At 41.0% G+C, this 26,495-nt stretch overlaps 2 protein-coding genes across 4 annotated transcripts in view; one reads left to right on the top strand and one right to left on the bottom strand.

Annotated features, from left to right (window-relative positions):
• The window catches only part of LOC149972110 (uncharacterized), a 395,887-nt gene that overhangs the window by 267,184 nt on the left and 102,208 nt on the right, over nucleotides 1-26,495 (bottom strand). The gene's annotated exons all lie outside the window — the stretch shown is intronic.
• On the top strand, nucleotides 1,487-25,571 carry LOC110505674 (gamma-aminobutyric acid receptor subunit alpha-2). Of its 3 annotated transcripts, none has more exons than XM_021585054.3 (10): nucleotides 1,487-2,103; nucleotides 2,469-2,554; nucleotides 3,219-3,340; nucleotides 6,214-6,281; nucleotides 8,936-9,156; nucleotides 9,440-9,522; nucleotides 13,818-13,961; nucleotides 17,459-17,611; nucleotides 22,431-22,633; nucleotides 24,304-25,571. In XM_021585054.3, the coding sequence occupies exons 2-10, from the start codon at nucleotides 2,484-2,486 to the stop codon at nucleotides 24,610-24,612; spliced, it is 1,374 nt and encodes a 457-aa protein (XP_021440729.1). In that variant the 5' UTR covers nucleotides 1,487-2,103; nucleotides 2,469-2,483; the 3' UTR covers nucleotides 24,613-25,571. The 3 variants fall into 3 exon arrangements, with proteins under 3 accessions (XP_021440729.1, XP_021440730.1, XP_090077109.1); XM_021585055.3 differs by having other exon boundaries at nucleotides 1,492-2,103; nucleotides 24,307-25,571; XM_090220983.1 differs by having other exon boundaries at nucleotides 1,819-2,041.

Here is a 26,495-nt window from a genome sequence, read left to right as displayed (position 1 = left end):
CTCCTTGCAAAACAGCTCGAGCTCAGTGAGGTTGGATGGAGAGCATTTGTGAACAGCAGTTTTCAGTTCTTTCCACAGATTCTCGATTGGATTCAGGTCTGGACTTTGACTTGGCCATTCTAACACCTGGATATGTTTATTTTTGAACCATTCCATTGTAGATTTTGCTTTATGTTTTGGATCCTTGTCTTGTTGGAAGACAAATCTCTGTCCCAGTCTCAGGTCTTTTGCAGACTCCATCAGGTTTTCTTCCAGAATGGTCCTGTATTTGGCTCCATCCATCTTCCCATCAATTTTAACCATCTTCCCTGTCCCTGCTGAAGAAAAGCAGGCCCAAACCATGATGCTGCCACCACCATGTTTGACAGTGGGGATGGTGTGTTCAGCTGTGTTGCTTTTACGCCAAACATAACGTTTTGCATTGTTGCCAAAAAGTTCAATTTTGGTTTCATCTGACCAGAGCACCTTCTTCCACATGTTTGGTGTGTCTCCCAGGTTGCTTGTGGCAAACTTTAAACAACACTTTTTATGGATATCTTTAAGAAATGGCTTTCTTCTTGCCACTCTTCCATAAAGGCCAGATTTGTGCAATATACGACTGATTGTTGTCCTATGGACAGAGTCTCCCACCTCAGCTGTAGATCTCTGCAGTTCATCCAGAGTGATCATGGGCCTCTTGGCTGCATCTCTGATCAGTCTTCTCCTTGTATGAGCTGAAAGTTTAGAGGGACGGCCAGGTCTTGGTAGATTTGCAGTGGTCTGATACTCCTTCCATTTCAATATTATCGCTTGCACAGTGCTCCTTGGGATGTTTAAAGCTTGGGAAATCTTTTTGTTTCCAAATCCGGCTTTAAACTTCTTCACAACAGTATCTCGGACCTGCCTGGTGTGTTCCTTGTTCTTCATGATGCTCTCTGCGCTTTTAACGGACCTCTGAGACTATCACAGTGCAGGTGAATTTATACGGAGACTTGATTACACACAGGTGGATTGTATTTATCATCATTAGTCATTTAGGTCAACATTGGATCATTCAGAGATCCTCACTGAACTTCTGGAGAGAGTTTGCTGCACTGAAAGTAAAGGGGCTGAATAATTTTGCACGCCCAATTTTTCAGTGTTTGATTTGTTAAAAAAGTTTGAAATATCCAATAAATGTCGTTCCACTTCATGATTGTGTCCCACTTGTTGTTGATTCTTCACAAAAAAATACAGTTTTATATCTTTATGTTTGAAGCCTGAAATGTGGCAAAAGGTTGCAAAGTTCAAGGGGGCCGAATAATTTCACAAGGCACTGTATTTAAACATACATTTATTTAAACAATAAAAATACAAACTTTCCCACATGAAAGCACACATTTAATCGCTATTGCATGGTGACTATAATGTCGTCTTGAAAATAAACTGAACTAACAACGTGTTGCAAATCTAAAAGACAAGGCCAGAATTCGCAGGTTTACTGCATATAGGACATACAGTATACATTTCTGAGGTAAGTGACGCCGCATGTGAGCGCATCAAAAGTGCCGCCCATGACATCTTCGCATCTTTCCAGCTCCACTTAATAAAACCAGTTCTAGTTTCTACACGGGTAGTGATGCGATTTTGGTTGCAGAGAAAGCAGCTTTTACATAACTTTCATCCATTTAATTTGATATCAAATCTGGGATTTATTCTGGCGGTCAATGCGTGGAAGCTATAAATAGGACCTAGTACATCTGTTTTGCTCGTCTTCATCAGACTTTCGAGACACACGGAGTTGGGCGCGCGTGTGCATGGTTACAGGTTATAGGCGGGAGCCAAAAACGAATTTATCCGGGAACCACGGCACTTGTATACGGGTGGACAGTATCTACAATCGGTGTTTTGGATTCCCAGGGTTTTAAATATTGTCAAACTCGTCCTTATCATCTTTACACCCACTCCGGATGTATTCCCACATCCCTGTTGTGTAATTTAGTTGATGCCCAGCGCTTTTGTGCGCAACTTTACATCTGGGTTGTCAGAAGAAAATCACAAGGAGATCCCTCGCACTAGTCAGGTTGCCTTGTTGTCAACCCGCCTTATTGTTTTGCTGCGACCAAAGCGACAGTTTCCTTGAAGGTTTGGAGATTTCCAAAACGTTTCCAAAAATCTAGTTGCTCCTCATTCCAGCAAATAATAATGGAGTTTTCAATAACTTCAACAAGTTCTTTAAAAATGTATAGGCCTATTGTTTTTTTATGAAGTGGTTGAAATCATTTTTATTTGCATGTTGCCATCAAATATGAAGTATGTAGGCTATAAAGCGCACGATTACTTTAGATTTTGGATAGAGAAAAATGTTTATATAAATCGTTTACATGAATTTGTTAACAAAAGGCAATAATTCAGAATAAATGGCACTGCACAGCATTTGAATTGAATGTCTTCATGAATGGAATTTCGTGCTCTGAATATTACCTTTAATTGGGCATCCGATTCTGTAGGTTTGGATTTCAGCAATGAGAGAGCGATGGGATTTATCACATTATCTAGCGGTGTTCTTCTCGTTGATGGTACTGTGGCAGTCAAGGTAAGTTTCGTTGAATTATCAAATATATATATATATATATATATATATATATATACACACACACACACAGTATAGAAATCAGTAGAAAAAAACAATACACAGGGATTGTGCGTACTAAGAACACTGTTGCACATTTGTCTGCGCGTTCTATATCGCCTCGATAGCTTTTCGCCGATCTAAATGGTTCTTAGATTGGAATATAGCTGTTATTGCCGTGAAAATGCTATTTTGCACCCAAAATGATAACACGATGGCACAATTTGTGTGGAGAGCTGAAACACCAATTGCGCGGTGACGTGTAAATGAGAGGGTAAAGATTACGCACAGCTCCAGGGAGTTAGAAGATTGGTATTAATCTGAATGGGGGGAAAACTCAGTGATGTGATAATTTGATTGACGCACATTGCCTTGGTATCTTCCAGTTTCTCTTCGGAAATGCTCAGAACTTTCTTTGGCGAAGTGGAACTGTCTATTCCATAATGAACTAATGAGTGAGGATGGTTGTCTTTGTACGAAACAAACTGAGCCACATTAATTAAATAACACACACAGTGATCTTATTAAGAGGAAGTTGGCAGAGAGGTTGACTGAATTACATATTTGTTACTTCAATTAATTTTCCCCACACATCTCTCTCACGATAATTGATGTTTCTCCTACTTAGATCAATAGTGGAATCGTCTGCATATGCTTCAGAGGCCTTCAAAAACAACATCACTCTGTTCACCCGGATCTTGGACCGCCTTCTGGATGGCTATGACAACCGATTACGACCTGGACTTGGAGGTGAGCAGCTAACATGTCATACTTACCGTATCAAATCAATTGAAATGAAGCGTTTTTTAAAGTGGTTTTAAATCTCAATCAACTTTGGAACAGGGCTGGCCAACCCTCTTCCTGGAGAGATACTGGGTGTGCAGGGTTTTACTCCAACCCTGCTCTTACGCTCCTGATTCTGCTTATCATCATATATATATATATATATATATATACACAAACATATAACTTGTCTGGCATGTCAGAATACGTTTGAGCTTGCATGTGCATCCCCCTTATCACCAGGACAACCTTACAGACATACTGTATTATCTGGTAAACAGAAGAGATAAGAGCTATTAGGTGTTTTGTACACTCAGTCAGTGTGTACCTCAATGGCTCCCAGGAGAGGTTCCCTTTGTTCCAGTTCTGATGAGCAGTATAGACACTGGACAAGGTGTACACAGCTAAGTCTATAGTCTTAGTCACATCAAGGGAGTTCTGTTAAATAAAATAAATAAAAAATACCTAATGTACAAATGTGATTGACATGATGACAGTCACTAGGCTTTACTGAAAATTCCCATCCAGAAGTAACAAATTATAATTTTCTAATAATAATAATTATGTCCCCCCACTTCTAAAACCAAATTTGTGCCCCTGATTGATAGGCTTGGCTACTTGGCGAACGTATTGGGCAAGACAAAAAAAAACAGCCATCACTGAGGGAATGGGCACATCTTCACTCTTATTACCGCTAAGACCTGCTCTGCATGAAATTGTCACTTTTACGCATGTTTTCAAGGACACACCTCAAATATTTCCACCCCTCCCACCTCAGTGCAAGTGACCTGATCCTAGACAGGCAAATTGTTGAACCTGGCGCATGGGGTGGAAAATGCCAGAACGCCAGTTCTTACATGTTTAAATGGCAAACTAACGTGTTTGGAACTTGCGCCAGCCAAAGTATATCCCTAGGTGTGAGTGGTGTCATTTATAATATCTGGTCCGTTAAAGATGACCGATGATGGTTATACTGTAGCCTATCACTGTTCCCAGTACAGCCTACACTGAAGGCGTTGGTGTGGCTGAATATGCTTCCTTGGCTTGTTTAATGAGGATTTAAGTTAATGCTGTTTTAACTTTTCATGGATCCTTGAAATAGCCCACAAGGTGCTATGATTTATGTTGATGTTTATCTAGTTGTAGATATTATTTAAAGATGATAGAAGCATTAGAGTTAGGCAGTAGAGTTATTTGGTCTAATGGGAATCTGATTGAAGACAGATTCACCAGATGTGTACTGGGAAAGTACTGATTTATTTATGGAAAGTGTTCTCTTTTTTCACAGAGTTTTTAGAATCAGTTTAGGTCCCAGTTTTGGAGTTAGCTTAAATCAAGGCTGGTAGTTGTAGACAATTTAGTGTAATTCGAAATACATTGCTTCTGTTTGTTTTTTACTCTTGACATCAATTCTTAATTAAGAAGAAATTTTACAAGCTCAGTAAATGACTTCATAACAGACAGAAAAAATGCATTAATTCTGGGGCATTGAGATTACAAAGAATACAAAAAACAAAGTTATAATGTGATTCAAAACACTGGTTGAGGTAACATAGGGCTCCACTGATGTTACACCCTGTCCACACATTCACAAGTGTAAACTGAAACATGATTTCATTGGATAATACTGTGTAATCCAAACAGCATCCTGGTATAATTTTTTTCCCTCACTGGAGAAACCTACGGATTTTGGTTTAGATTGAATAGGGCCCTATAGAAAGCTTGATTTGAAACGGATATACTAACACTCAAAAGTTGTATAGTCACAAGTCATTCCCATCTCCAACTAGTTAGCTAGTGGTTGATGACATGCATTTTTCAGCTTAATTAGGAGTAACAGTCAATGTTCTTCATAGAGAATGGCAATATAAGACTGGAATGTTGAGGGGGCTATACTAAATAGGACTACTGTCAAGCTCAGTAATAGTGTGGATGGTGGTGTAGCCTAACTATGGCCTGTCAAGAACTCAGTAGCACTTTTACTCCACATTTACTCAGTGTGACTCATCACTGGGGTGCTGCTTGAACACTTTTCCTTTTGGCAGTTGTTTGCTGTTCCTTCCCCATATTCTTTGTGAGTGTGGCTGTGTTTGTGAATGTGTGTAATGGCCTGAGTTTTCGTGGACACTTGCGTTTCTATAAGTGTCTATTCATGATGTTAGTAATAGATGATATTTAAATTGTGTTTTTCACTAGGTATCAAGTGTCAGCCGGAGTGAGCCTTTTCTGGGCTATTGCTTTTAGATTATATAGGAGTGCATTAATTCACCCTACCCACCATCAATATGTAGCTCCCACTATTGCTTTTACTGATATTTATAAAGATGACAAAAGCATTAGTGTCAGGCAGTAGAGGTCAGATTCATTCCTAGTGTATGGAGAGTTGGACACCAGGAAAGGAGGCCACTTTAGCCAATTGAGATACTCCTAAAATGTCTGAAGGGCAGTGAGGAGAGGGAGTGTGATTTCTCACTCAGATTTAACAGGAGTGTGTGTTCCCTTGGCACCATCCATGGGGGAGTCTGAGGAAAGAGGACGAATGTACTGTACATGTGGCATTGTGGATAAAGTGTTGCCATGACAGCAGTCATCTAAAATTAATGTGAAATCATGGCTTTCAGTGACTGGATTGTTCTCAACCACATCTCTTTCCAGATGTACGTCACAGTTCTCAGAAACATAACATTTCTGGGATTTGCGAGTGGATGCCTTGTTAATGTATGAGTAGATATACCTACAAAGATGCATATAAAACATGAATGAAATCTTCAAAAGGGTTGTTGCAATTTAGTGAAAAAAAAATCATATCAAACAAGATTAAATCTGTGTATATTTTACAGATCGGGTGACGGAGGTGAAGACGGATATTTATGTCACAAGTTTCGGTCCAGTGTCAGACACAGACATGGTAAGTGTTATACTAGGTATTATACATATGAACTACTGTGACACAGCCTTTAGTAAAATACATTCAGCTTGTTTTATTTATGAACACAGTATTTCATTATTTATTTAATTGTTTTGATATAAGCTTATGTTTAACAATATACTGTATATTGATATACAGTTGAAGTCAGAAGTTTACATACACCTTGGCCAATTACATTTAAACTCAGCTTTTCACAATTCCTGACATTTAATCCTAGTAAAAATTCCCTGTCTTAGGTTAGTTAGGATCACCACTTTATTTTAAGAATGTGAAATGTCAGAATAATAGTAGAGAGAATTATTTATTTCAGCTTTTATTTCTTTCATCACATTCCCAGTGGGTCAGAAGTTTACATGCACTCAATTAGTATTTGGTAGCATTGCCTTTAAATTGTTTACCTTGGGTCAGACGTTTCAGGTAGCCTTCCACAAGCTTCCCACAAGAAGTGTGAATTTTGGCCCATTCTTCCTGACAGAGCTGGTGTAACTGAGTCAGGTTTGTAGGCCTCCTTGCTCACACATGCTTTTTCAGTTATGCCCACAAATGTTCTATAGGATTGAGGTCAGGGCATTGTGACGGCCACTCCAATACCTTGACCTTGTTGTTCTTAAGCCATTTTGCCACAACTTTGTAAGTATGGTTGGGGTCATTGTCCATTTGGAAGACCCATTTGCGACCAAGCTTTAACTTCCTGACTGATGTCTTGAGATGTTGCTTCAATATATCCACATAATTTTTCTACCTCATGATGCCATCTATTTTGTGAAGTGCACCAGTCCCTCCTGCAGCAAAGCACCCCCACAACATGATGCCGCCACCCCCGCGCTTCATGGTTGGGATGGTGTTCTTCGGCTTGCAAGCCTCCCCCTTTTCCCTCCAAACATAATGATGGTCACTATGGCCAAACAGTTCTATTTTTGTTTTATCAGACCAGAGGACATTTCTTCAAAAAGTACAATCTTTGTCCCCATGTGCAGTTGCAAACCGTAGTCTGGCTTTTTAATGGTGGTTTTAGAGCAGTGGCTTCTTCCTTGCTGAGCGGCCTTTCAGGTAATGTCGATATAGAACTCGTTTTACTGTGGATATAGATACTTTTGTACCTGTTTTCCCCAGCATCTTCACAAGGTCCTTTGCTGTTGTTCTGGGGTTGATTTGCACTTTTCGTACCAAAGTATGTTCATCTCTAGGAGACAGAACCCTTTCTCCTTCCTGAGCGGTATGACGGTTGCGCGGTCCCATGGTGTTTATGCTTGCGTACTATTGTTTGTACAGATGAACGTGGTACTTTCAGGCGTTTGGAAATTGCTCCCAAGGATGAACCAGACTTGTGGAGGTCTACAATTTTTTTTCTGAGTACTTGGCTGATTTATTTTGATTTTCCCATGATGTCAAGCAAAGAGGCACTGAATTTGAAGGTAGGCCTTGAAATACATCCACAGGTACACCTCCAATTGACTCAAATGATGTCAATTAGCCTATCAGAAGCTTCTAAAGCCATGCCATCATTTTCTGTAATTTTCAAGCTGTTTAAAGGCACAGCCAACTTAGTGTGTGTAAACTTCTTACCCACTGGAATTGTGATACAGTGAATTATATGTGAAATAATCTGTCTGCAAACAATTGTGTCATGTACAAAGTAGATGTCCTAACCAACTTGCCAACATTATAGTTTGTTAATAAGAAGTTTGTGGAGTGGTTGAAAAACGAGTTTTAATGACTCCAACCTAAGTGTATGTAAACTTCCGACTTCAACTGTATGTAATATATTTCACGTACATTTTATGTAGGACAGGGACTAACCCTTTAAATTGAGGTTGTTCCATCAACATTTCATGTGATTTTGGGGTAGCATCACTACTGCTTCTGTCTTTGTCTGTCTTTGTTGCCATTGGAAACCCAGGTGCACTATAATGGGTAAATAATTTTCTTAGATAGCATCCTGCTAGACCCCCCCCCCCCCACACACACACTACAACCAGACTCATCATGTTCAGTCTTCACTCTCTCCTTGTATCAGTCCCTCATTATTTTATGTTTTCTTTCTCTTTGTCTCATCCTTTCTTTTGGCCTTGTTCTCCAAGCTCCAGTTTCGTACCTTCTGGGACTTTAAAAGCTTTTTTCAGTTTCCTCCCTCACCCTCTTGGCCCTCCAATCTCAGCCCTTCATTTCAGCCTGCTCTCAAATATTTAAACCATAAAGAAGAGGGGAAATGGTCGCCACTGAGCCAGCACCTTAAAAAAGAAGAAGAAATGACACAAATAATTAATTCAGAGGATCTTTTTAACTCAAGGTGGAAAATTTCACTCTTGGGCCATCACTGCTTTGATAGTGTTTTTCTGATAGTGGTGTTTCTCTGTCTCTCTGTCTCTGTGTGTGTGAGACACAACTAACCATTATTACTATTGTACTAGAAATCTCTAGACTATAAAACTCTTTAATTTGCCTGACCAGGTGATAAAAGTGGATTTCATTCTAATTATTCAAAACACATGCAGCTGTAGGTTTAAATATGTTTTAATAACACCCTCTGCCATTCCAGTCTCTTCATTACATATTGTGATGGAAGGGGGGGGGGGGGGCATTACCAAAACCCCAACCTGTGCTACGGTCTTTTTTCCTCTTCTCTGTGTCAGGAGTACACTGTGGACGTGTTCTTCCGTCAGAGCTGGATTGACGAGCGGCTGAAGTTCAACGGGCCCATGAACATCCTGCGGCTGAACAACCTGATGGCCAGTAAGATCTGGACGCCCGACACCTTTTTCCACAACGGGAAGAAATCTGTGGCTCACAACATGACCATGCCCAACAAACTGCTCCGGATCATGGAGGATGGAACACTGCTGTACACCATGAGGTATCCTTAGTTTCATTAGAGAGCTAACAGAGCTGTCCTCAGGTCTCAGACAAGGTGATGTCAGTGCAGCAGCCCACGCCAGCATCGAGATCTACTTGCTTTTGTACAGGCAGGCAGAGTCACCCTATGAAAACCACATGTACAATACATGCATGGCCTGAAAACAAGGAGTGATGAGGCCATTCAAAGGAAACAAGGTTGCATAATAAAACAACAACACTGTGAGAATAGCTGTGAGGTTCTGGTGTGATGTGAACTCTTGTGTCGTTGTATATTTACTCAGGTTAACGGTCCAGGCAGAATGTCCCATGCACCTCGAAGATTTCCCCATGGATTCCCACTCCTGTCCACTGAAGTTTGGCAGCTGTAAGCTTATCTCCCCATTTTTGCTTTTATTTTACTCTGTAAAGAACCGATTGAGCTAGCGGCAGAATTTTTTTTCTTGCTGTAGCTAAGTTTAGCTGGTTGTAGCTATGTTTAGCTGGTTGTAGCTATGTTTAGCTGGTTGTAGCTATGTTTAGCTGGTTGTAGCTATGTTTAGATGGTTGTAGTTATGCTAACTGGTTGTAGCTATGTTTAGCTGGTTGTAGCTATGTTTAGCTGGTTGTAGCTATGTTTAGCTGGTATTAGCTATGTTAGCTGGTTGTAGCTATATTTAGCTGGCTGTAGCTATGTTAGCTGGCTGTAGCTATGTTAGCTGGTTGTAGCTATGTTAGCTGGTTGTAGCTATGTTAACTGGTTGTAGCTATGTTAACTGGTTGTAGCTATGTTTAGCTGGTTGTAGCAATATTAACTGGTTGTAGCTATGTTTAACTGGTTGTAGCTATGTTAACTGGTTGTAGCTATGTTAACTGGTTGTAGCTATGTTTAGCTGGTTGTAGCAATATTAACTGGTTGTAGCTATGTTTAACTGGTTGTAGCTATGTTAACTGGTTGTAGCTATGTTAACTGGCTGTAGCTATATTTAGCTGGCTGTAGCTATGTTAACTGGTTGTAGCTATATTTAGCTGGCTGTAGCTATATTAGCTGGTTGTAGCTATGTTTAGCTGGCTGTAGCTATGTTAGCTGGCTGTAGCTATGTTAACTGGTTGTAGCTATGTTAACTGGTTGTAGCTATGTTAACTGGTTGTAGCTATGTTTAGCTGGTTGCAGCTATGTTTAGCTGGTTGTAGCAATATTAACTGGTTGTAGCTATGTTTAGCTGGTTGTAGCTATGTTAACTGGTTGTAGCTATGTTAACTGGTTGTAGCTATATTTAGCTGGCTGTAGCTATGTTAACTGGTTGTAGCTATGTTAACTGGTTGTTGCTATGTTTAACTGGTTGTTGCTATGTTTAACTGGTAGTTGCTATGTTTAGCTGGTTGTAGCTATGTTTAACTGGTTGTAGCTATATTTAGCTGGCTGTAGCTATATTAGCTGGTTGTAGCTATATTAGCTGGTTGTAGCTATGTTTAGCTGGCTGTAGCTATGTTAACTGGTTGTAGCTATGTTAACTGGTTGTAGCTATGTTAACTGGTTGTAGCTATGTTAACTGGTTGTAGCTATGTTAGCTGGTTGCAGCTATGTTTAGCTGGTTGTAGCAATATTAACTGGTTGTAGCTATGTTTAGCTGGTTGTAGCTATGTTTAGCTGGTTGTAGCTATGTTTAGCTGGTTGTAGCTATGTTTAACTGGATGTAGCTATATTAACTGGTTGTAGCTATGTTAACTGGTTGTAGCTATGTTAACTGGTTGTAGCTATGTTAACTGGTTGTAGCTATGTTTAGATGGTTGTAGCTATGTTTAGCTGGTTGTAGCTACAGTGCCTTGCGAAAGTATTCGGCCCCCTTGAACTTTGCGACCTTTTGCCACATTTCAGGCTTCAAACATAAAGATATAAAACTGTATTTTTTTGTGAAGAATCAACAACAAGTGGGACACAATCATGAAGTGGAACGACATTTATTGGATATTTCAAACTTTTTTAACAAATCAAAAACTGAAAACTTGGGCGTGCAAAATTATTCAGCCCCCTTAAGTTAATACTTTGTAGCGCCACCTTTTGCTGCGATTACAGCTGTAAGTCGCTTGGGATATGTCTCTATCAGTTTTGCACATCGAGAGACTGACATTTTTTCCCATTCCTCCTTGCAAAACAGCTCGAGCTCAGTGAGGTTGGATGGAGAGCATTTGTGAACAGCAGTTTTCAGTTCTTTCCACAGATTTTTTGTATTTATTTTTATTTCACCTTTATTTAACCAGGTAGGCTAGTTGAGAACAAGTTCTCATTTGCAACTGCGACCTGGCCAAGATAAAGCATAGCAGTATGAGCAGACAACACAGAGTTACACATGGAGTAAACAATTAACAAGTCAATAACACAGTAGAAAACAAAGGGGGAGTCTATATACAATGTGTGCAAAAGGCATGAGGAGGTAGGCGAATAATTACAATTTTGAAGATTAACACTGGAGTGATAAATGATCAGATGGTCATGTACAGGTAGAGATATTGGTGTGCAAAAGAGCAGAAAAGTAAATAAATAAAAACAGTATGGTGATGAGGTAGGTGAAAATGGGTGGGCTATTTACCAATAGACTATGTACAGCTGCAGCGATCGGTTAGCTGCTCAGATAGCTGATGTTTGAAGTTGGTGAGGGAGATAAAAGTCTCCAACTTCAGCGATTTTTGCAATTCGTTCCAGTCACAGGCAGCAGAGTACTGGAACGAAAGGCGGCCAAATGAGGTGTTGGCTTTAGGGATGATCAGTGAGATACACCTGCTGGAGCGCGTGCTACGGATGGGTGTTGCCATCGTGACCAGTGAGCTGAGATAAGGCGGAGCTTTACCTAGCATGGACTTGTAGATGACCTGGAGCCAGTGGGTCTGGCGACGAATATGAGAGGTCTGGACTTTGACTTGGCCATTCTAACACCTGGATATGTTTATTTTTGAACCATTCCATTGTAGATTTTGCTTTATGTTTTGGATCATTGTCTTGTTGGAAGAGGTCTTTCTCAGGTCTTTTGCAGACTCCATCAGGTTTTCTTCCAGAATGGTCCTGTATTTGGCTCCATCCATCTTCCCATCAATTTGAACCATCTTCCCTGTCCCTGCTGAAGAAAAGCAGGCCCAAACCATGATGCTGCCACCACCATGTTTGACAGTGGGGATGGTGTGTTCAGCTGTGTTGCTTTTACGCCAAACATAACGTTTTGCATTGTTGCCAAAAAGTTCAATTTTGGTTTCATCTGACCAGAGCACCTTCTTCCACATGTTTGGTGTGTCTCCCAGGTGGCTTGTGGCAAACTTTAAACGACACGTTTTATGGATATCTTTAAGAAATGGCTTTCTTCTTGCCACTCTTCCATAAAGGCCAGATTTGTGCAATATACGACTGATTGTTGTCCTATGGACAGAGTCTCCCACCTCAGCTGTAGATCTCTGCAGTTCATCCAGAGTGATCATGGGCCTCTTGGCTGTATCTCTGATCAGTCTTCTCCTTGTATGAGCTGAAAGTTTAGAGGGACGGCCAGGTCTTGGTAGATTTGCAGTGGTCTGATACTCCTTCCATTTCAATATTATCGCTTGCACAGTGCTCCTTGGGATGTTTAAAGCTTGGGAAATCTTTTTGTATCCAAATCCGGCTTTAAACTTCTTCACAACAGTATCTCGGACCTGCCTGGTGTGTTCCTTGTTCTTCATGATGCTCTCTGCGCTTTTAACGGACCTCTGAGACTATCACAGTGCAGGTGCATTTATATGGAGACTTGATTACACACAGGTGGATTGTATTTATCATCATTAGTCATTTAGGTCAACATTGGATCATTCAGAGATCCTCACTGAACTTCTGGAGAGAGTTTGCTGCACTGAAAGTAAAGGGGCTGAATAATTTTGCACGCCCAATTTTTCAGTTTTTGATTTGTTAAAAAAGTTTGAAATATCCAATAAATGTCGTTCCACTTCATGATTGTGTCCCACTTGTTGTTGATTCTTCACAAAAAAATACAGTTTTATATCTTTATGTTTGAAACCTGAAATGTGGCAAAAAGTCGCAAAGTTCAAGGGGGCCGAATACTTTCGCAAGGCACTGTATGTTTAACTGGTTGCCTGTGAGACTGAAACGTCTAGTTTTGGCAGGTTAATTGGATTCATTCTGAGTTCACGAGTCAAGTTCCACTATAAAAAGCTTGTGCGGGTTGTTGCTGTACAAGAAAAGGTCAAGAAAAGTCTGACCTTTAAATGGCTGAAAATGTGGTCCAGACCTTCTCTTTGCCAGGATTAAGGGAACGCTTCATTATATCGGGATTTTCATAAACAGCAATATCATGTGCCTCTCTACAAAGACCTATTTGCCAAGTGCTATCGATCTTCTATCAGAAAATATTGGCTGTTTTGCATTTCATTGTGATTGAATTTCTCTCCTTTCTACGTGAAATGTAATTTTCAAATTTCACACTAACAGTTGTTGATTATTATATTTGCGTCAACATGATCAGATGTAAAGTATACCCCATGTTGTGCTGAGCACATGGCTGTGCATAATAATATAGTTGAAAGCCTACTATTCTTTGTAGATGGGGAGTTATTCTATTCACCTCTCCTTCTTTAGAGGCCCTCATAATCACTATCTGTCCCTTGTTATGTAGTGTGAACTGAATGGACATTTATTGTCTGCAGATGCCTACACAATGGCCGAGGTGACGTACATTTGGACCCGAAACGCATCAGCGTCAGTGGAGGTAGCACCAGATGGATCCAGACTGAACCAGTATCGCCTTCAGGGACAAACTGTGGGGACAGAGACCATTAAATCAAGCACTGGTAAGTCTAGACCAGAATGATCGAGATTTAGCATTCTCAAATCAAATATTCTTTAAACAAAACTCTTTGGGTGAAGGGTTGGAAAGGCAAATCAACTGGAAAATGAAAAACCACACTCACTAGTAATAGTATTTTGACTCTTAGCAGTGAGTGAGTTTTCAAGTTATATTTTCCCGGTATTTTACAAATGTTCCATCCTGAGAATGAATCACTGTTCTCCCGGGTAACCCGGTATTTCCCGCCAAAACCGAAAGTGTCATTCAAAAGCATTATGAAGCATATTAATAGGCTTATGTTTGGATTTGATTAGAGCTTTGATCAAAAATTCAAGCCTGATGCTACCTGAGCCTGATGAGCTATATATTAAAGACATTTAATGAGCCCTACTTTAAAGACCTTTAATGAGCCCAAGCCCAAAAAAATCCCAAATTATTGTGTCGTTATCCAATATATATACAGAACCAGTCAAAAAACGATGAAATAACACATATGGAATCATGTAGTAAGCAAAAAAGTGTTTAACAAATCAAAATATATTTTGTATTTGAGATTCTTCAAAGTAGCCACCCTTTGGCTTGATGACAGCTTTGCACAGCTTTGCACACTCTTGGCATTCTCTCAACCAGCTTCACGAGGTAGTCACCTGGAATGCGTTTCAATTAACAGGTGTGCCTTGTTAAAAGTTCATTTGTGGAATTCATTTCCTAATGAGTTTGAGCCAATCAGTTATGTTGTGTCAAGGTAGGGTTGGTACACAGAAGATAGCCCTATTTGGTAAAATACCAAGTCCATATTATGGCACGAACAGTTCAAATAAGCAAAGAGAAACGACATTCCATGAAGGTCAGTCAATGCGGAAAATTTCAAGTACTTTGAAAGTTTCTTCAAGTGCAGTCACAAAAACCATCAAGCGCTATGAGGAAACTGGCTCTCATGAGGACCACCACAGGAAAGGAAAATGCAGAGGATAAAGTTCATTAGAGTTACCAGTCTCAGAAATTGCAGTCCAAATAAATGCTTCGGAGTTCAAGTAACAGACACATCTCAACATCAACTGTTCAGATGAGACTGCGTGAATCAGGCCTTCATGGTCAAATTGCAGCAAAGAAACCACTACTAAAGGACACTAATAAGAAGAGACTTGGGCCAAGAAACACGAGCAATGGACATTAGACCAGTGTCTTTGTGAGACGCAGAGTAGGTGAACGGATGATCTCCCTTGAATGAGTAAGTGTGTCCAAACTTTTGACTGGTACTGTATGACATAGGCTACTGAACATTAAGTATGACAGAAAAACATAAAAGCTCATAGATGTAGCTAACTATATGCTCTTCTGGGTAAATAAATTAAACTAGCTCCAGTAGGCTAATCTTTTTGAGTGTGAACTGTATTACTGTACTGTATTGTATTATACTGTATGTTAAACCATGATAAAGTAGAGGAGAACATGGGATTCTGGTGGAGCACATGGGGCCAAATATAGGATATCGAATTTGATTTGAATTTTGAAATCTAATAGAGCCTATTTGTACAATTCGTAGTCTGACACATATATCAAATCAAATGTGTCACATGTGTTTATTGCGGGTGTAGCGAAATGCTTGTGTTTCTAGCTCCAACAGTGCAGTGATATCTAAGTAATATTTAACAATACACACAATCTAAAGTAAAGGAATGGAATTAAGAACATATAAATATTTGGATGAGAAATGTCAGATCAGCACAGACTAAGATACAGTAGAATAGGATAGATGACAGTATATACATATGAGATGAGTAAGGCAAAATATGTAAACATTTTTAAAGTGACTAGTGTTCCATTATTAAAGTGGCCAGTGATTTCAAGTCTATGTATATAGGGCAGCAGCCTCTAATGTGCTAGTGATGGCTATTTAGATAGAAGCTGTTTTTCAGTCTCTCGGTCCCAGCTTTGGTGCACCTGCACTGACATTGTCTTCTGTATGATAGCAGGGTGAACAGGCAGTGGCCCAGGTGGTTGTTGTCCTTGATGATCTTTTTGGCCTTCCTGTGACATCAGGTGCTGTGGGGGTGCTGGAGGGCAGGTAGTTTGCCCCCGGTGATGCGTTGGGCAGACCGCACCACCCTCTGGAGAGCCCTGCGGTTGCGGGCAGTGCAGTTGCCGTACCAGGCTGTGATACAGCCCAACAGGATGCTCTTAATTGTGCATCTGGAAATATTTGTGAGGGTTTTAGGTGCCAAGCCAAATTTCTTCTGCCTCCTGAGGTTGAAGAGGTACTGTTGCACCTTCTTCAGCACACTGTCTGTGTGCTGTATTGCTGGCTGTATTGTTGGCACACTGTTGGCTGCTGTATTTAACATTCAGCAAACGCGAGCTTGCACACCTCTTCAAATAATCTATTGGTATAAGAAATGCGAGAATTTTTTTTATATCCAGCAAGCTATTCTAGTTTAGCTTTTCCTCCATGGGACGCCAAGAGCTAAGCAGCGTTTTTTAAGGAGAGGCCAGCGGAGCACAGGTGTTTGCGTATTGAGCAAGAGGAAGGCTATAAATTAGAAGCTTATTATGCATTATCCATCATTAATTATATAAATATAAGGCTAATACTGCATTGTAAATAAGGTATTTCTGTTTTGTATTATTCATAAATTTGCTCATCTTTCTAAGAACCTGTTTTCACTTTGGCATTATGGGGTATTTTGTGTAGATTATGGAGGAATACTTTTAATTTAATCTATTTTAGAATAAAGCTATGTAAAGTAACAAATGTGGAAAAGTCAAGGGGTCTGAATAGTTTCCGAATGCACTGTACAGTATATCAATCTAGAACAGGATTATCTGTGATGCAATTTGAATGGATTTGATGGAGCGAGAGAAAGACTGCGAGAGAGTGCTCACGCATGCACTGATTTAAAGCAATGATATTCGATTAATAGTCTATTTTAAAACTATTCAGCTGCAATAAAAAACAAACATCTTTACAATTAAAAAACAAGGTGACCACTGAAAGCCAGATGGAGATGGGTCAATTATATGTGCATTTGTTCTTTATATTATAGACTATGCTGCAGAAAATTTTGTCCTACCTGTCACAAGAAAAAAAAAAGTTACCATGATGAGATAATAGAGATACGTGCATTGTGAACTGCCCTTCAATCTGAGATGGGCTGTCTGTCCCCACCCTGAGCGTTGATGATTCATCATGCGGAGGTTGTAGAGAAGACCTTGCATATAATTTAACAGTTCCATTTCACATCATGCTGTTCATATAAATAATTTACCGGTTTCTCGCAGTTATTTATCATGGGAAAAGGGAGTGGTTTTGAGCAGTAAATCATGGTAAATCTCAGTAACCGGGTTCCCACCATTCAACCCTAGTCTAGACCAGTAGCCACTACTGGATCTGAGCAGAGACACCAAGCAGAGACAACAATCTCTTTAACCACTTGTGTAAAAAATATACAATTATCACACACATTCTCATCTGTATATTTTCTACTCATTCCCTCTCTGCAGGTGAATACACTGTCATGACGGCCCACTTCCACCTGAAGAGGAAGATTGGCTACTTTGTGATCCAGACCTACCTGCCCTGCATCATGACCGTCATCCTCTCCCAGGTCTCCTTCTGGCTCAACCGAGAGTCTGTACCCGCCAGAACTGTCTTTGGTGAGCACTTCAAATCATCGCTTTCAAACACAATTATTTACTCATAGCAGATAGCAATTACTGCCACAAGATTTTGTCTTCAGTCAGGCAGAATATGTTTTCCTATGTAGTCAAGTAAAACATATTATCCACTGTAGTCTCTGCTCTTTAGTGGTTAGGTAACGAGTGCTCATCAACGGTCAGATCAAACACATTGATGGTCAAGTCAAACACATCCTATGTTCCATTTTTCAAACAACGCTTGTTAGATGGTCAGGTCAAAAACCTACCTGTTAATCTACAGTCAGGTCAAAAACCTACCTGTTAATCTACAGTCAGGTCAAAAACCTACCTGTTACTCTACAGTCAGGTCAAAAACCTACCTGTTAATCTACAGTCAGGTCAAAAACCTACCTGTTACTCTACAGTCAGGTCAAACACCTGTTACTCTACAGTCAGGTTAAACACCTGTTACTCTACAGTCAGGTTAAACACCTGTTACTCTACAGTCAGGTTAAACACCTGTTACTCTACAGTCAGGTTAAACACCTGTTACTCTACAGTCAGGTCAAACACCTGTTACTCTACAGTCAGGTCAAACACCTGTTACTCTACAGTCAGGTTAAACACCTGTTACTCTACAGTCAGGTTAAACACCTGTTACTCTACAGTCAGGTTAAACACCTGTTACTCTACAGTCAGGTTAAACACCTGTTACTCTACAGTCAGGTTAAACACCTGTTACTCTACAGTCAGGTCAAACACCTGTTACTCTACAGTCAGGTCAAACACCTGTTACTCTACAGTCAGGTTAAACACCTGTTACTCTACAGTCAGGTTAAACACCTGTTACTCTACAGTCAGGTCAAACACCTGTTACTCTACAGTCAGGTCAAACACCTGTTACTCTACAGTCAGGTTAAACACCTGTTACTCTACAGTCAGGTTAAACACCTGTTACTCTACAGTCAGGTTAAACACCTGTTACTCTACAGTCAGGTTAAACACCTGTTACTCTACAGTCAGGTTAAACACCTGTTACTCTACAGTCAGGTTAAACATTTTTCTTTGATTTGTAATCACATGATGCACATACTGTACAGAGAGCCCCATGAAGTGTAGAAGCTCAGACTGAACTAGTCTCTCGTAATTAAGGGTGTTAAATCTGACAGGGTAATTGTTTATGTATTTATTTTTTATTAAACCTTTATTTAACTAGGCAAGTTAGTTAAGAACAAATTATTATTTACAATGACGGCCTACCAAAAGGAAAAAGGTCTCCTGCAGGGATGGGGGCTGGGATTAAAACACTACCAGGGCATCACAGACGAGGGGAACAAACCAAGAGGTCACACTGACGAGCCCTCAGCATGCTTATTACAAGAAGCCCAGTCTACCGCAAAGTAAAAAAAAAAGCCTAGACCCATACAGTATATCCCATTTGGACCTGAGGCCCGAGGTCTCTAACTCTGTCTGCTCCATAATGTAGATTCCTCTCATATAATCAGGGCTAATTATGTAAACACAGACCACAGGCGTATTAAGGATCACTTATTCTAAATGCCCTTGGTTGCAACTAAACAGCCCCCATATAAAAACAACTTTAACCATTTTCTCTTTATATGCTTTGATTTTGGTTTAAATTATTGTAGAATAGTTTCTATACGTTTCTGCAATTTTAAGAGATAGTCTACCCATTAATGGAACAGATTTGTTTTCCTTTGAATACTTTTATATTATGAGCTTGGTCTTTGCTTATTGTTGACATTTTGGGGTCAACTCACCATACACATTCAACACCTGCAGGACTTTCAGTCTATTCTTTTAACTTGTTCACAATTCTCCCTCAGTTTTCCAGTGCATTGAACACATTGATTACTATTCTGAACATGTTCAGTGGTAATCCTCGTGAGTCACTCATTGAGACAGTCTATCTATTCGTGCAAGGTTATTAAAGATTTCATATTCAGATACTCACTGGTAAATCCAGACATTTCTGAGGGGCCAAAGAACTGTGGCTGATTTCTCGTTCTCTTCATTGTGATTTGGTACACATCTTCCTTCTCTCCCTTCCCATTCTACATCGAAAGAATGAACAGGTGTCATGAAGTTGTAATGAATATGCTATAAAGGCACACTTGTCTCCTCCTGTGGTAGCTAGGAATGAATTACATAAACAATTGTGGCTAAAACAAAACAATTTTCTACAAATGTTGCTTGACTTTCTCCTGTCAAATATCTCACAAATACACTGTAACAGGAAGGTCTCGATTCAATCCGTAGTTGTCACGGCTGGCTAGGTGTGTAGAGAGGAATCAGGCGCAGAGAGGTCCAGGGGAAAGATGCACTTTAATGCGGCACCAAAAGTAAATGCCCAACACGCAGGGCGCAAAACACTGACCAACCCAAAACAACGGGTAACACGGTCCAGAGCACAAACAACACCAACGACACAACGTGAACATCAAAATAATCCCGCAACACAAAGGGGCGGAAATAGGGAAGCAAATCAAGCACACACAAAATAGGAACAGGTGTAACAAATGAGACAAAACTAACCGAAAATAAAAAGGGATCGGCTAGTAGGCCGGTGGCACCACCCGAACAGGCGGGGGAGCAAACTTCAGCGGGAGTCGTGACAGTACCCCCCTTCCGACGCGCGGCACCCGCAGCGCGCCGCCACCGGCCTCGAGGGCGGCCCGGAGGGCGAGGCGCCGGGCGATCCGGGTGGAGGCGGTGGAAGTCTCTCAGGGGTGAAGGGTCCAAAATGTCCCCCACCGGTACCCAGCACCTCTCCTCCGGACCGTACCCCTCCCAGTCCACGAGGTACTGTAGGCCCCTCACCCGACGTCTCGAGTCCAGAATGGTCCGTACTGTGTACGCCAGGGACCCCCCGATGTCCAGAGGGGGCGGAGGGACCCCAGGCACCTCACCTTCTTGTAGGGGACCAGCCACCACCGGCCTGGGGAGAAACACATGAAACGAGGGGTTAATACGATAATAAGTAGGAAGTTGTACCCTATAACACACCATGTTTATCCTCCTCAGGACTTTAAATGTCCCCACACACTGCGGCCCCAGCTTCCGGCAGGGCAGGCGGAGGGACAGGTTTCGGGTCGAGAGCCAGACCCGGTCCCCCGGTGCGAACACGGGGGCCTCACTGCGGTGCTGATCAGCGCTCTACTTCTGCCGCTCCCCAGCCAGTCTCAACGATTCCTGGATGGCTTTCCAGGTGTCCTTTGAGCGCTGCACCCATTCCTCCACCGCAGGAGCTTCGGTCTGGTTCTGATGCCATGGGGCCAGGACCGGCTGGTAGCCCAAAACACACTGGAAGGGAGAAATGTTAGTCGAGGAGTGGCGAAGGGAGTTCTGAGCGAGCTCTGCCCAAGGAACATACCTCGCCCACTCCCCTGGCCGGTCCCGGCAATACGACCGCAGAAACTTGCCCACATCCTGGTTTACTCGCTCCACCTGCCCATTACTCTCGGGGTGAAAACCCGAGGTCCACCTGACCGAGACCCCCAGCCTCTCCATAAACGCCCTCCAAACTCTGGACATGAACTTGGGACCCTGATCAGAGATGATGTCCTCAGGCACCCCGTAGTGCCGGAAGACATGGGGAAAGAGAGCCTCTGTAGTCTGCAGGGCCGTAGGGAGACCGGGCAACAGGCAACACGGTCCAGAGCACAAACAACACCAACGACACAACGTGAACATCAAAATAATCCTGCACAACAAAGGGGCGGGTTCCACACGCTAAATAGGGAAGCAAATCCAGCACACACAAAATAGGAACAGGTGTAACAAATGAGACAAAACTAACCGAAAAGAAAAAGGGATCAGTGGCGACGACCGCCGAGCACCACCCGAACAGGCGGGGGAGCCAACTTCGGCGGGAGTCGTGATAGTAGTGCTGAAGATCCGCGCTACAGCGCATTTTAAATCCAAAGGCAATGTTACCGTGTTCGCTGAGATTGCATTAACGGTAAACACTGAGTATGTCGGATCAATCGGAAAAGACCTTTACATTTCAATCACGCTATAACGTGGCCCTTTAGCACTATAGATTGATCCCTAAGTCTACCATCAGTATGCTAATAGATAACATTATGTCATGTATCATGTCATGTAGGTGTTGGGAATGGCTAGATAGGGCTTAACACAAAGGCCATCTAAAGTAAAGTGTTTCTTTTAGAACTTGTTCCTTGTTGTCTCTGTTTTATGATGTCGGACTGTGGTATTGTCCTGGTTAAATTATTAATGCAGGTACCACTTCCAGCCTCTGAAACACATCCCCACAGGCTGTTTGATCCTCGCAATCGGGGGATTGTTATTTTACCCCGTTAGCCTGCTTGATGTTGTTTGATGTAGTTTCATGTTCCCTCAAATGGAATGAAAAAAGAGAAAAACGTATCCGTCAGCAGCCATGTGGGAAACAAATACCCCCATTCTTTCACTTTCAGTGTCATCTTAGTCATAGAGGTTTCAAGGAGGAAATGACGGACAACTCCCTGTTTAATTATATGCGTGTGTCTGCTGCAAAAGTTTTCCAGGTTTGTTTGTTCTTTCTCCTTCTCCTGCAATGCGGTAATCTAAATGCATTTTTTCTTTCTGAAAATACCACAGAATCATCCACAAGTAGTTTTTTCAATGTGGATGGAAATACCATTGTCTTTTACACAATAGAAAAACAAGTACTACAGTATTCTTCTCTTACCGTAGATGGAATCACTATTGTGAATCATTGAAATTAATTTACGGTCAACATTTTTGATCAGCTTGTGATCTACATTTTCTAAGAACTGTTGTCTTTTGGTTTTCTTGTCCTGTAATGACACAGGTGTGACCACTGTGCTCACTATGACGACTCTCAGTATCAGTGCCCGTAACTCTCTGCCGAAGGTGGCCTACGCCACGGCCATGGATTGGTTCATTGCCGTGTGCTACGCCTTCGTGTTCTCTGCCCTCATCGAGTTTGCTACCGTCAACTACTTCACCAAAAGAGGCTGGGCCTGGGATGGCAAAAGTGTGGTGAACGTCAAGGTAACTATGGCAACCACACTGACCACTGACGTATTGTGCTTGGAGCTGTTCATTAAATTGAGTGTCACATGCAATCCTGCATTTGAGTTAAGAACATTGCATCTTTATCACTCTACTGAAATTCACTAACCGCAGTTTCCATTTGGTGATGTGACAAGAGGTATGTGTAAAACAAGTGAACAACAGCTGTTAAGACAAATGACAATTTGAACAATATCATACATTCAGTTAATATACAGATTAAATGTAAATGTAAAGGAAATGCACAAAGATGAAGCATAGAAATAGATTAATTAAACTCAAAGCAAGCTGTCTAGTACTCAGAAGTGTTTGCCTCGTTGAATATCCATGTTGAGATATTGAATCTAAAGCGGTATTTTATTAAAAGAGGGAGGGACGAAAGAAATGGAAGATAAAAGGAGATGGGGAACTGCATGTGTGTGCTTCAAACGCAGAGGAGAAAGGCAGAAAGGATCTGTGATCTCTCAAGGAGGAGACAGTTGATACAGTTATGTCACGTTCGTTATAAGCATCGGACCAAGGCGCAGCGTGGTATGCGTACATTCTTATTTATTTAAAGAATGAACACTGAACAAAATAACAAAACGAACCGTGACGCTATACAAACGAGTGCTGACAGGCAACTACACATAGACAAGATCCCACAAACACCAAAGGGAAATGGCTACCTATATATGATCTCCAATCAGAGACAACGATAAACAGCTGTCTCTGATTGGGAACCATATCAGGCCAACATAGAATTACAAAAACCCCTAGACCTACAAAACCCTAGACATACAAAAACCCTAGACAATACAAAAGCATACCCACCCTAGTCACACCCTGACCTAACCAAAATATAAAGAAAACAGATATCTCAGGTCAGGGCGTGACAAGTTAAGCCAGATAATTATGTGACAGCAACAATCACATTCCGTAAGTAGTTCTGATTTCAGCTCATTCTTTTCCCAGCCTATCTGATAATTACACTTTCTATCCACAGCTCACATACTCAGAGAAATGGGTGTGACATTGAAAGTGATGGCTGTGTTTTTACTTCAGATTTATTATTATCTGTGCTGGTTGTAGCCATACATATATCCTACCATAATACATAATTTGACAAGTGGGGCCAATTAAAATGGTCATGAGAGACTTCAAAGAGATTCACACTCCTTGAGGACCTCAAAGGTACTGCACATTTCAATCCAAATTGATATTCAGATGAAACCCATAAGGTTTAACAGGCAATTTAACAGATTAGACACTTTTTGATGGTTAATAAGGCAGAATCATAATTACTGTGAAGTAGCTATAGGCTACTTACTGTACAACAGATGTGCTCCATTTTCATATATGACTAATTATTACAGTGTCTCAGAGTGACATTAAAATCCCATGGTGAGGTATTGCCTCTCAAGTCAAGTAGACGTGGAGTGTTGTACTTTTGATCTCCAGTCCCTGTCTGACACCTTGTTGAGGTGAGCTCTTAGCTGTGTGAGAGTTACTGAGAAAACCATCACCATGATCTAGTAACAATCAAACACTTGAAGGATCAGGAAGCCGTCATAACACTGTCTCAGAGTATCATCTCCTGCTTTTAGAGCCTCTCATTTTCTTGCAAACATCCCCAAAGTCTCTAATGTGTATTTTATTTCTCTCCTCAGCAGAAGAAGGAGGCGTCCGCCATGAAGAAGAACAACGCCTATGCCGTTGCTGTGGCAAACTATGCCCCAAACGTCACCAAGGACCAAAGTGGTCTGCCCACCATCTCCAAGAGCGCCACCTCTGACCCCAACAAGGCCAAGCCAGAGGTCAAGCCAGAGCAGAACAAGAAGACCTTCAACAGCGTCAGCAAAATCGACCGTATGTCCCGGATTATGTTCCCCGTGCTCTTCGGTGGTTTCAACCTGGTCTACTGGGCCACCTACCTGAACAGAGAACCAGTCATAAAGGACATGGTCCCGTCCAAATGAGTGCAAAATATTTTTATTTTGCAAAGAGACAGGACTCACTTTATGCTGCCGGCCCATGACTGAGGATCTGTGTGTGAGTTAGGCTACATGGAGCTGTGGCATGCACTGGAGTCAGTATGATTGCTTTCTATTGCAGGTGCATTCATTACAAGGAGATAGGCGGGTAAATTTTAACAATTTTCTAGTTAAATTGTCATTTATACTTGTAAAAGAGGTTAACATTAACTTTAAAGTGGTGTAAGGATTTTATATTTATATAAAGAAAGAAACCTCTGATGCTTTATCTAACTTCTATTTGAGGTTCTGATTAATGAACCTTAAAGAAAACAACGGCCATGACTGAATCAACACGAGAACTAGTGACCAAATCCTTATTATAACCCTTTATTGAAGACTCCTGTACTAGAAAGCACAGACACCAATTTCCTGTTTTTGTTCCATTATTAACCCTCACCATGCCCATCATATCTTACATACTGTACATGTTCACGTTTGAGCTTTTCTATGTTTATTGTCTCAATTCACACATTGGAAGGAAGTACGTGATTTCCTGTTGTTTCCAATTTCATGAGCAATGTAGCCTTCTTCTCTGATGTAGATCAAAGGCCCCAATATCATCATGTTAAATGCTTTACATTTGGTCATATCAAGTCCATCAAGTAGCACTTTATTTAGTATTGCATAGTTTGTTAACAATTAAGTTAATTAATGGGTTCTTATTTTTTTGTATATTTTGTGTGATTGAGGGCATCAAGGTTGTCTCTATTGATCACTCTTTTAACTCCATCATATGATCACATTTCTGTTTTAGCCATGGGTGAGGGCACTATACCATGGCATTTCTGTTGTAAGTAAATATGTAGTTTAGTGGAAATTGTTACTGTGTTGTACACAAATTTGGTATATTTAAAGATGTGGCACAAAATAGAAAATAAAAAATACATGTTTATTGTCACACACCGGCTAGGTGCAGTGAAATGTGTTGCTTTACATGGTCAGCCATAGTCCCCTTGAACTGAACAGGTGTTTCTTGCGGTGTCCCGTGAGTTACCATTACCATATTAATGGCATTTCAGTTTGACATGGTAGCGATAACAAACAAAAAATCCAATGAAAAATACCTATCATGAGCTGTCACAACTAGATACCCTATGTTGTTGTCTTAGGTGTCCATTTATATGGTGTTGTGGTGTCTCTCTTGTCGTGATGTGTGTTTTGTCCTAAATTGTATTTTTAATCCCAGCTCCCAGCCTCCATCCCCGCCCGAGGCCTTTTGCCTTTTGGTGGGCCGTCATTGTAAATAAGAATTTGTTCTTAACTGACTTGCCTAGTTAAATAAAGGTTAAATAAATAACAAATCAAAATTCTTCAATGGTAATTAGGTGCCAAATTGTGGAGATTTTCCAACCGTAACATTTCAAATAGATATGATACAGAAACGTTAGAAGTGACTCAATGAATGGTGGTGAATTGAGCTCCCCTATTAAGGATTTAGTCAGCGTTCTCACACAGTAGCCTGGAGCTTCCCTCTGATTAATCAGATAACAAGACATGTGAGGACATCCTCCTTTAAACTATTGGCTTCAGTTAAACAGACAGTAGTTATTTTTCACTTGACTTGAGGAGGCCGTACACAGAGCCTACATAACACTGCCATACGAGTGACATAATGCCTGAGGATTGATAATGCCATACTTATGCCAGTAGACATATAGTATGAAGCAGGAAAATATATTCAGAAAAAATGTCTGAATTCATAAGACTTATTTGAAGCTGCCTGAAGGGAAGTGTTAACCTAGCATGTCCAGTAATATGACCTGGTGTTACCAACCTGACCTCTGCCCTTGACTGTTACTGGTTTCGTGCCACTTCAAGCCTGGGGG

Source organism: Oncorhynchus mykiss, chromosome 25 (assembly GCF_057628025.1).
Source record: "Oncorhynchus mykiss isolate SJ-2025 chromosome 25, ASM5762802v1, whole genome shotgun sequence".
In the NCBI taxonomy this organism is placed as follows: domain Eukaryota; kingdom Metazoa; phylum Chordata; class Actinopteri; order Salmoniformes; family Salmonidae; genus Oncorhynchus; species Oncorhynchus mykiss.
The sequence above is the reverse complement of the archived record's forward strand: the minus strand, read 5'-3'. Positions and strand labels throughout refer to the sequence as shown.